Source organism: Solea solea, chromosome 10, assembly GCF_958295425.1.
Source record: "Solea solea chromosome 10, fSolSol10.1, whole genome shotgun sequence".
In the NCBI taxonomy this organism is placed as follows: Eukaryota; Metazoa; Chordata; class Actinopteri; order Pleuronectiformes; family Soleidae; genus Solea; species Solea solea.
Genome location: NC_081143.1, coordinates 14,694,896 through 14,706,982, shown reverse-complemented (window position 1 = coordinate 14,706,982; position 12,087 = coordinate 14,694,896). Strand labels below are relative to the sequence as shown.

Genomic DNA, 12,087 nt, shown 5'->3' with positions numbered 1-12,087 from the left:
AAGATACCAGAAAAATTCACATTTATGAAGCTGAAGAATCTGAAATCACTGCAGCCCTAGTTATTACTGTATTATTTTATGTATTGTAGCTTATTAAAAAATCTATAGTGGTGATGTTAGCCATGCAAATATCATTATTGAATAATCAATTTACTTCTCAATAAATAAGTTGGTTAATGAAAATATTTTATCCAATCCAATGTGACCTCTAAATAACACACAAAAGATCCAAGATATTTTGGAAAACTGAGGAAAACTGCACTTAATTCCATTTGAGAAGCTCAGACCAGATTCATGTGGCAGTACCACTAATTTACCCGGCGCATTTAATCACTAAACAATTTTATTGCCAATTAGTATATGTAGTTTGCCGAAGCAACTAATAAATACAACAAAGTTCTATTCTGTAATGTGCAAGACTGGCTTTCTTCTAGGTGGGATCCCCAAGCTCGACAGTGGAGCTTTGTTGCCAGTATGGCTACACCCAGAAGCACTGTGGGCGTAGCTGTCCTCAATGGCAAGTAAGTGAGCAATTTTTTTCAATTTTAAACATTGCACATTAGTGTCACATTCATGTAACGAATCACATACAGTGGTTTAATAGCTTAATAGAGATGTAAAGAAAGAAAATTGCACTGTTCAACAGCAGCAGCACAAACAACATCCTCCAGAAATAGCAACCAATTCTGGCAAATCAACACCCCTTTAAAACTTTTCAATAAAAACTGAACATTGTAACCCTCAGGGTTTATAGCCGGACTGCATCGTTTTTTGGCTTGGTATAAACTGCCAAGTGAGTGTATTAACGTTTATGTTTGATAAGTTCATTGCTAGAGTCCCCTCATTTGCCCCAGAATTCTCCGGCACCAGAGACTGCAATATTGCCCCGTCGTTCTTATTATTTTAGTGCCTCAGAGAGACACCACAGAGGAAGGCTTTATAGATGTTAATTAATACAGAAACAACTGCTTTGTGTTATCCATGCCCAGTGGCTGTGTGTGTTTACAGGTGTGCATTCATATCTTTGTGTGTACCCATGGATGCAGGTACACACACACATGCAATACTCTTAAGATTGGGTCATTGCACACGGTGTCACTAAAATGAGAATACAGCAGTGTGTATGGTGTTATGTGTGCTGTGTCTCTCTAGTGATTGTACAAGCCTCTGTCTTCTTCAGGTTGTATGCAGTAGGAGGTCGTGATGGTTCATCCTGCTTGCGTTCAGTGGAGTGTTTCGACCCCCACACCAACAGGTCAGAGACGTGGGACGTTATTTGAACAGAATTAAATGCCTTCTCCTGCCTGATATCCTGCTCTATTCACCCACGGATCAAAATGAGACTGCTAAACCCCTCAGGATGTTAGAATAGACCACTGTCAAACAATTTCCTTGTATATTATTTATGGTCTCTCATAGAGTGGTTGAGTGGAGGTTTCTGGCAAATAATTGTCTATGAAAACAAAAGGAAGCAAATTTTGGAGGGTTTTGAATTAAGCTTTTATTCAATGTTGGAAACTGTGAATTTTTTTACATCTACAGATGGAGTGGTTGTGCTCCAATGGCCAAAAGACGTGGAGGTGTGGGTGTGGCCACGTGGCACAGCTTCTTGTATGCCATCGGAGGTCACGATGCTCCGGCCTCTTCCCTGGCATCTCGGTTAAGTGACTGTGTGGAGAGGTGCGTCTACATTTATGGGTGTTACAGTGTGAAATGTAGATTATAGCATCTTTTAGATTACATCGATTCAAGTGGTAGCACTTAACTGTATGTTAATGTTTGAGACATCACCAAAATCTGTAATTAAAAAAAAATCTTTGAAGGAATAGTTTTCTATCTTTGGAAATACCGTCTTTCTCACCAAGAGTTGGATTAGAAAGCAAGCAATAATGTTTTAAGGGAAACCTCAGCTTTTGTGTGCCAAGAATAAAAAGAAGAAAAATATGATTAGCCATTTAGTTGTTTTTCTTGAGTGAAAGTAATTTTGTGTGTGTATGTGTGTACAGGTATGACCCTCAGACAGACATGTGGACAGCAGTGGCCCCCATGAGCATCAGCAGAGATGCAGTAGGTGTTTGTCTCCTTGGCGACTGTCTCTATGCTGTGGGTGGTTACGATGGTCAGGTGTACCTCAATACAGTCGAAGCTTACGACCCTCTGACAAATGAATGGACACAGGTAACACACACAAATGCAAACAAGCACATTATTTATATCCCAAGATGTCCGTCCCCCCCCCCCCCCCCATCATCATCATCAAATGAAAACTGTCTTATAGTTAACACACAGTCTCTGCTTCTCTCCTGTTTAATTCTATTTCTTTTTATGTAAATGTCTGTTCTCCTCATGCTAATGTTGTCCTTGTCGCTGCAGCAGCAGCAGGAGTCAGAGAAAGAGAGGTTTCAAAGCAGAGCCATCTCATTCAGCTCAAGTCTGTCACACTTTATTCCCCATAGTCTGTATCCTCTGAGGATTTAAAACCAAAGTTACAGGAAATCTGACATTTTAGGGAAACGCGCCATGCTGAGAACAAGAAAGCTGTAGATGTAGGTAGATACAGAATACAGAGAACATTTCATACTCGCACAGATGTATGAGAAGTGAGGGGACACATCAGGAACATTTAATTGATTGTAGTACGACTATAAAACAAACAAACAAGCAAACATTTGTTGTTTGTTCTGTCCTAGTAGCTGACTGACTGAATCTGTCAGTAGTTTATTCCTAAACCAATACAAGTCAAGTCAAACCACATTTAGTCCTAGCCCACAATTCATATGGCATAGGGGGAAAGGCGGAGTACACCCTGGACAGGTTGCCAGTCCATCCACAAGATGAAAGGGTCGACTGACATACGACACAAAAATGCAACAAAACATTTAAAAAAAAAAAAAAAACTTCACTGTAGTTGTAATCGGGAAGAAAAAAAAGTGTTAGCAGCAGGCACATCTCATTTTGAAATGTAGCAGAAATAATGAACATATTTGCATAAACTCAGCATATCAGCTTACTCCCTTGTTGGTAAGTGCACTACATACTTGAGGAGGCAGGCATCAGAATTTCCCCACTCCTCAGTTGAGCCTGCAGCGCGTTCTGAAAGGACAACTCTTGGTCCATAGTCCAACCATCTTGCGATGTCGATGGGTGGCATGAAAAGAAAATAATGTTATACTAAGAAACACAGAGAGTTGTGTGGAGCTGATAGGCTCAATCCGCATTGTATGAACGTATTTGACAATGGTTTGAAGGTCAAGACATGTGTTTGTATTTAAAAGTTATGCCCTACAGCTTTAAAATTATACTTTCTGATTTGATGTAGGGGTGGGTTGGTGGTAATCGATATCGGTCAGTATTGGTATCGGTCCGATGCTGGTCAAAATCACTGGATCGGATATCAGACGGATAAAACTGTAGATTTCAAAAATCCTACATGTCGCATGCTTTTACTATTCACAGGCTGTAAAAATCAGTAAAAGCATTTTAGCTGAGTCTTGTTTGGGCTGTTTGTTTTTTATTGGGAGAACAATATTGGTTACACAGTTGGAGAATTATTTCTTTGAAATGACTCAAATGTGTTGTTTCATAGCTTCATAGTTCATAAATGGTCTAAAATGACTGTAGAGTTGTTGATATTGGTATCGGTACATCCCTAATTTGATGTTTTCACTTGTCTTGGTCTAAAATCTGACCTAATGGAAATGAAAAGACCAGATGATTGCTTTTATTTTTGAATTAATGTCCTGAGCAACAAGTGTTGTAGATATTTCCTAGCTCCACTGAATAGTGATACCTGTTAATGTCCTGCTTTGACTGAGAGTCTTGTGTTTTTCTCTTTTTTTAGGTTGCACCTCTGTGTCTCGGCAGGGCCGGTGCCTGCGTTGTTGTTGTTGTCAAACTGTGAAAACACAGGTTTGGTTATTTGGACTTTTCCTGATGTGGCTCAGAGATCCATCTGCCTACACCAGAAACACTTCAGGTTTTACACTTGGTTTAAGTCACATTTTAGCCTGCTGGGAAGAAGAAAAAAGACTGATTTTTGAGTTTTTGAAATTTCTTACTCTGTCGCTGAACACCCTGATAACCTCTGCCACTGATGGATACAATCTGGAGGAATCTGCAGTGTTTATGTGAGCATGACGGGACAGCTGTCACACAGCTTTTTCTGCTTGCATGATATTTTGTTCCTGTAGACAGGATGGGACACACACACACACACACACACACACTCTGAACTGACACGGTTGCTTTCAGCTTCTTTTTTTTGCTGACTTAAAGGTGAGAGAGACTGTCTAGATGGTTGAGATGCCTCATCATTTTATGCTCTCCGTTTTTCTAACAATATCACATAGTGTGTATTGATGCTATTTTAGACTGTTCCAATTTATTTTTATGCTGCAGTCGGCAAGTACTCCTGTTTCTTTCTTTCAAATGTCAGATTAAAAAAACAAGACGCTTTTGACATAATCAGCACAACCTTATGAACAGCTGTACTGTACTGTATCTTTACACTTGAGTCGAAGCATATCCCCATGTTGCATCAGCTTACATCAAGCATACCGTAGTGTATTCCGATGTGCAGATGATCACGGCCCTTTTTTACAAGCTTCACTTGTAAATCATACGAAGTCTTACTACTACTTGTGAGTCCACATTGTTGTGGAATTGAGGTGAGAGAAGACTTTTGCAACACTAATCTTGAGTATTTTCACTTTCCTGCAGAGCAAAGGGTCACCTTTTTTTTACACACTTGGCTTTATAGAGGGCCAGTTTATATTTTCTGTTTGCCAGATAACTACTTTTCCGCGACTGTTAATGTTTCCTGTGTGTGTGTTTAAGTGTTCATAGATTGAAAGCAGTATATTTTTAACTCAAATGAGAATCTTCCTCCTTCTCCTCTCCATTTCTTCACTTCCCCGGTGCTCTCTCTTTTTACTCGCTCTCCCATTTCAGCACCACACACACACACCACTGTGTTTTAGAGCAGAATTGGATACTCAGACCAAATGAACAGCAGACGATATAACGAGAGCACGAATTTAATAACATTGATTCAGCCTGTGCTGATGTTTTGTTTGATGTTAAGTTCAAAGCCTCATTAGAGGTGACAGCACCGCAGACAAAGCAGGAGACGGGAGCAGTAAATTCATCTTTTGAAAACAACCTGATGTGTCCATATATGTGTGGGCTTGTGAAAGTAGACACATAAACGACCAGACCCGTGAAGAATGCCAAGATTCACACTATAAGTTTGTGTTATACATGTAAATATGTGTCCGTGTGGTGTATAGGACACAAACTCCTGACACTGGGGAGCAAAGAAGGCATCCTTTCTGAATTGACAGATTTAGAGCTAATATAGCCGCCAGAATACACTTCACACACACACACACACACACGCACAGAGCTGGGAGCCAAATGCCCCAGGAGTCAATGAAGATTGAAAAGCCTCACAAATTTGCCAGCGTGACGTCTCAAAAGCAGAGATGAGCGGCCTCCAATCCCCCCATGGCTGAACCAATGTTTATTTAAGGCTAATGCGGCGCTGCTTTATTTTATATTTCCTTTCAGACTTGCCCTCTGTTTATTTAGAGAGCAGTTCTCTTGATATCAGAGCAGAAATGTGTAACCTCCACTGTGTATATGTTGTCAAAAGTGAAATATTAAGACAGACATTCCAAATCCTATTAAAGTATATCGCGTACATTATTAAATGTAAAATCTATATGTAGTCTTATTGATTTATGCTGTATATTATACATATAATATAAAATCTGTTATTGTGTATTTTTTTTTTCTTCTTTTGTACCCTGAATTCAGATGAAGACGATATGTAATAAAAATGAGAAAAAGGACAGCTGCTCACCTTTTTTTTTATTGTAATACAAGAATGTTTCATCTCCTTGTTTATTTCACAAATGATGTACATATACAATATACTGTTAATGGTCTTTTATACATTAAAGTCAATATGTGTAAAATACTCAGACAGTTTACCAATAACAACTGACTCATGTTTATGGTACAGGTGTTTTTGCAAGTATCTTACATTCATCACTTACTATAAATGTCATTGTGGTGTAAATGTGTATGTTTGCATTCACCTCTTATCTGTACTTTCAGAATAAGAGCGGCTCCACCAGCGGCCCTTTCAAAAGCTTGTGGTCGTAATGCTCCGAATCCATTTTCAAGGCCCGGAGGTTAATATGAATCCTCATTACTCTTGAGGGCACAAGCTCTAACTTTTAAAAGCAACGGCCTGAAACACTGCAGCAGTGGGTTTGCAGTGTTCACCAAGTGTGAGATGGGGGAATGCTCTCAACTTAACCCTGAGACAGCGGCCAGTAGCCAACTGATTCACTCTGATATTTATTTGCAGGAGAAGCTTTAAATCATAGCCAGCTGTAAGAAATGGCTTATGGTGACACTGAAGAATGATGCTGGTGTCCTTGTCTCGCTGCTTCAACGGCACCTGGGTGCATTTTATCGGACAGGAACAAGGGTAAGACAGAAAGTGCTGAACTGACCGATTCAACACCCTTAACAAAATCATAAAACCACAAGAGACACCGTTATTGCCAACTCTTTCTCTTGTACTAAGCGTCATTATGTTGACATACATTTAATTTAAATTCTCAGGTCAGAGATATTATTTTATAGCCTTCCGTTAGTGACAAAATTCAAAAGATGTTAAGTTTATTCCCTGTGGACTGTTGTAAAAACAAGGTGATTCAGAATGGCAGCCTTTATAAAGCTGACCCATGTCCACATATAAATATAAAAGGCTCATTCTGGGGTGATGTAGCCTTTAAAGGCAGCAGCTGCAGCAGAGTTGAGTGCAATGACTTGACAATTTTCCTGTAGCGTCTCAATAGCATGCCAGCATGTGGACCTTCGAAGGTGCCTTTTCTCCACAATAGTGGAAACAATCATTTCAGGTGTGTTACCATTAGAGAAAGCTTTTTAAATCAGCTCATCTCATATTTTTTATTTAATTATCACATTTAGATGTAAAATACAAATACTGTTCCGCTGTGATAAGTAAAATTCCTGGTATTTTTTCTACATTTTACATTTCTGTATACATGTGTCCGCTCCTTGTAAATGAGATGTTTTGTTGTTTTGTGATCTGATGCACTTAAATGATGTTAGCTATACTGGGAGCTCTGTATAATGATTTTATGGTTGTTATCGCCCAGTCGTCTCCTCTCATCATGTGATAATTCTCCACTGATGCTCTAATGCAGACACACTTTCACTTTCAACCACTGCCTGATGTTGACATGAGTGGATAAAATAAATATATAATAAATAGGTTTAGTGTTTATAAAAGTAAAACAGTGGGATAGGTATTGTATGTATATGTGTTAGTGCATGAACACCGGGTATAAGTGCAGTGTCTTATTTCTGTATTTTGAAAAAAATCTGGCTACCTACTTGAACCATGCTCCTGGTTTTCCATCACCCACCAGTGTTTTCCCTTCCTATGCCACCTCAGCACCTCTGGTTTTGTTTTTCCATCTGCTACACTTTCCTCCTCCAAACATTGTCCCTCAAAGCCAACTCCTTCTTCACACTTTTCTTTCCACCCTCCCTTTGTCCTCTCCAGCTCACGGCTGATTATGGCAGGGCAGCAGTCTATGGCTCCTTCCACCTTTTGAAGGTTTGTTTTTCTCCTTCAAATCCCAAAGCTGGTCCTTGAGTTGGCAGATCTGACTATTTGCTCTGGTTTCTGCCATCTTCCATTTTACCACCCTCTATAGCCACCTCTTGGCATCTCTCTGCTTCTCAATCTCCTTATTCTTCCTCCTCCAGATGTTATCCCCTCTGAGGCGACTCCTGCTCCATGCAGATATTCACCGTGCCTCACTGCTCTCCAGCTGACCTGGATGAAAGTCTGCCTCTCCTTCATGCATCTTTTCAGCTCTGCCTGGAGCTGGCTCTCGTTTTTCTGCAGCGGTTAAACTTGCTGTTTCAAAGCTCCCCTATCAAAACCTTGATCTCCTCCTGTCCTTTAGCGAGGGCCTCGCTCAACCTCTGGAGGCTGGTCGTCAGTAGGTTTCCTGGATTTGTTGGTTTACCATGCTGAAAGGGAGACTTGTTGACTCACTCCAGGAGGATTTGTTGTCTCGCATCAATGTAGGTGGCTCTCAGGCAGGTTTCGATGCCAAATGCTGGTTACAGGCAAGTCATTGATGATGTAATTTGAACATTCTGATCGGTCATGTGACTTTCATTCTTATAATTCTAATACAACTGCCATATTGTACCACAATATATAAAGTATTGATTTATAAATAATTATCCTAATCCAACTGTTGCTGGGCAATGCACACACGATACTATTGAAGTGTCAAACTGGAAATCTCTCACATTAATAAGTAAATAAGTCTACCTATGTGTTTCTCACATGTTTCATTGAGGTCGATACGCGTTCAGTGTCTTACATATTTAACAGGTGAGTCAAAGTAAGACATATTAAAACAGAAGGTTTGGTAATATGTGGCTGTAAGAGGACCACAGTTCATAAGGCTGTTTCAGCCGCACACAGTGAAGCATGCTGAGATTATATGGAGGATTCAGGAGGGTTTTTTTTATGTGTGGTGCATTTGTATTTGAAAAGAATTGTTTTTATATATTTCAGACCTACATCTCTGCAGGGTTGAAGGCAGCTGGTGGTTGGTAAGCAAGTAGATGGACATTCTAGTTATTTTACGTGCTAAGTCGTATCATTCTCCTTTTTTAACTTCATTTTTCATCTATCTCAAGAATGGTTGGAGCATGATGACACTGGGTGGAGCTGAGAGCCGAGCACGTTTCTCAAAGACGTCTTTTTTTACTATGGTGCAGGAAAATACAGTAAAACTGGCCTGGCTCAGTTAAAAAAAATGATTTTCTGGAAGTTCCTGTTCTGCAGCACATAGAGACAAAGTCAAAGCAGAATAACAACCCAAGCAAATCAATAAGAATAAAGCTATAAAACAAAATATACAGACAGTACAACAAAGAAGACTGAGAAAAAAATGAGCGAGGGAGCCTCATTTTCTAACAGACCACGTTTTTGTGAGTGTTTGAAGTGAGACTCTTTCACAACTCCTTCTACTCACCCACTCTCTGTGCCGTTTCCTCCTCCTTCTTTGTTGGTTTTATACCAGCAACACATTTCACCTACATTTGCGTTATGTTTCTGGAGCAGCTGTGGCTCGAGATGGAAGCCTCCATAAAACAAACCCCTTACCTAAAGAACATTTTCAGCTGTTTCTAAGGTTAATGTTTTTATTTTATATTTTTATTTACACATGAACAATGAAGTGCAATTATATAGAATTCATATAAGTGACAGTCTATAGAAATACCTATCAACTTTTTTGATAATCGATTGATCGGTTTGAGGGTTTTTTCATTATTAAAACTAGATTTGTGATGTAGTATGTGAATATTTTCTGGTTTCCTTGCGCCATATAACAAAGAAATCATTAAAACTGAATCATTTTGGTTTGTGGACAAAACGAGACATTTGGGAACGTTATCATTTCCAGGTTTGTATAATATAATCGTTAGCTGCAGCTCTACTTACAGTACATGCAAACACGATATGTTACAAACTGATTAGATTATTATTTATTACAAATGATAAATAACAATCACTTTATCTTATTCAGGAAAAAGATAAAGTGTGTATCAAATGACGTCCAAGATTTAGATGTCAGCTATCAATCATTTGTCTCCCTTGAATTTACTTAAAAAGATCAATTTAAATTAAACCTGGGATCATAATGTACTGTTTGGTTTCACAAGTCATTCATTCACTTGATAAATTCATAATAACATGTGCTGAGCCACAGTGAGTGTAACAGGCACAGCCTGGATCGATTCAAATATTCAAAGGCTCCTCATGACAGCCTTCACTCTCACTCATATTTGGGCGCCAGGTTGCCATATTCTGCTCAACCCCCTATAGCTTCTCAAATGTGGGCACAGAATGAGGGTTTCAACTTTTTTTTAATAGCTGTGATATTGAAATTATGAAGGGAATTGATTGATGTCTTAAATGTGTTATTTTAATCGTTGTTTTCACTTCAATTTCAATAAACCCTGCACCTTATACTATTAAAAAAGAAGCCAATTTCCACAAGGCGTAACCTCAGGGTCAGGAAAATATGCCCAGTTAAACTGTGAACATCATTTATTTTTTTTATCATCGAAGCAAATGTACCACACTCTGCAAAAACATTGCAGCTGCTCTACACGCTTGGGGTTCATTGTCTCGCTGTTTCACATTCATTTTTCATTTCTCTGCCCTAATTCTACCATTTAGCTTGGAAGCGGCCGCTCCCTTCAGTGCATCTTAATGAGGTCTGAGTCAGCAGGGTGTTTTCTGCTTCAGCATGCCAGAGAGCGCTGTGAGGAATATTGGTGTCACACAGCTGGCATTTCATCCTGGCTCCCAGGGCTGTAAGCTGTCATCCTTCTATCAATATATGAGAAAGAACAGAAGGCGCTGTGTCACCCTGCACTATTTGGCCTTCTGTCAATGAGACACAAGAGAAGGCACCACTGACCTTGATTTATTCCTGATGCTGATCTTTAAAAGAAATACATCCCTGATTGCCGATGCACAGGACAATGGAAACAATGATATAAGACAGGGCAGCTATGGGGAAGACTGTGACTGTGCAAAAGAAAGCCATAACATTGTACAAGGCTGCCGTCTACTGGATCAATGCTGGCAGGACAATCTATGGTAGAATTGACACTGAGGTAGTTTATATGAATATGAATATTCATATTAAGTTCAATACACAGAGAAAATAAGGTATGCCGTGATTCAATTGGCATTCAAAGATCTGTGATTAGTTTTGGTCCTGTTAAAAGTCAAATGTTTATGTGTTATGAATATACCCTACAACCATGGTTCTCAAACTGTGGTATATGTGCCACCAGTGGTACGCGAGCTTCCTCTGGTAGGACTCTGTAGAACAGAAATTCTGTGAAATATTTTTTAGAATTTTGACCGAAATGCATAGAAAATTTAGCAAATAACAAATAATAATAATAATAATAATAATAATAACAATTAGATTCACCTTATATCTTGCTCCATCTTGTTCTAATTTCACTATACCAGTGTGTGAAGTTTATGTGAGGAAGAGGAGGATAATGATGAGAGAGCAAATTATCTTCTTGGGAATAAATCCGCCTCCTGTGAAAAGTCCGTAGCTGACTTTGGGCGACCTATTTACACCACTGTATTTTAACGCAGGTGGTATTTGCTGTAAAAATTTGAGAACCACTGACCTACAACATACAATCTCTTCATCTTTATCATATCTTAACCACTCACTATCCAGTCTGCATCATGATGTCGCGTCACTTCGCTCTTCTTCCAATGATATATGACAGGCTCTGGTTCTCTGATGACACACTCTGTGTGGTTTGCGTGTGCAGCAGATGTGTGTGAAGGAGCGCTGCAAATTTGACACATGCTCAACTTTAAAGGAATGCTTAAAAAAGAAAGGAAAACATGAAAGGCAAGACATGAATAATGAATGTAAACATTAATGTCCTGCCTAAAAGTATTTGAAGAAGAGTGTTAAGGTGAGCGTGGAACAAGGTAGTGATGCAGCTTTACGGATGCCTATAGACGTAAAAAAAAAAAAGACACCAAAGAAGAATGAAGGTATCAGAACCAATAACGGGTTGAACCCAAAACATCTCATTTATTGTACAAACAAAGGTACAAAGCACAGGGACCCCACTTTAGACAGCCAGAAAGTGTGGTCAAATGGCAGAATGTAAGTCAAAACCAGAAATGCCGGGACACGAAGGACAAATACAAACTGGCAACAATCACTAGGGGTGAGAGGAGACAGGTGGGACACGTTAGGGCAGGTGCAAGAGTCGGTTAAACACAGGAGGGCAGGATGTGAAGACACCTGAAATGAGACAAGAGGTGTATTGCCAAATAAAAGTAAATGACAAAAAAATGAACTGACAAATTAAGACGTAACGTAAATACGGGGGTAAGTACCAGCGAAAGAGGTGGAGTCAAACCACAAGTAACTGTGTTTCTTGTGGCTTAATGATTTA

General features: G+C 39.4%; 1 protein-coding gene across 3 annotated transcripts in view; it reads left to right on the top strand.

Annotated features, from left to right (window-relative positions):
• klhl5 (kelch-like family member 5) overlaps positions 1–5,907 on the top strand; it is a 40,211-nt gene extending 34,304 nt beyond the window's left edge. For all 3 annotated transcript variants that reach the window (XM_058640191.1, XM_058640190.1, XM_058640189.1), the window contains 5 exons: positions 435–521; positions 1,181–1,255; positions 1,543–1,680; positions 2,007–2,178; positions 3,842–5,907. In XM_058640191.1, the coding sequence (XP_058496174.1) occupies positions 435–521; positions 1,181–1,255; positions 1,543–1,680; positions 2,007–2,178; positions 3,842–3,901 (532 nt within the window). In that variant the 3' untranslated portion in view covers positions 3,902–5,907. The remainder of the gene's footprint in view (positions 1–434; positions 522–1,180; positions 1,256–1,542; positions 1,681–2,006; positions 2,179–3,841) is intronic.
• Positions 5,908–12,087: the final 6,180 nt, after the last annotated feature.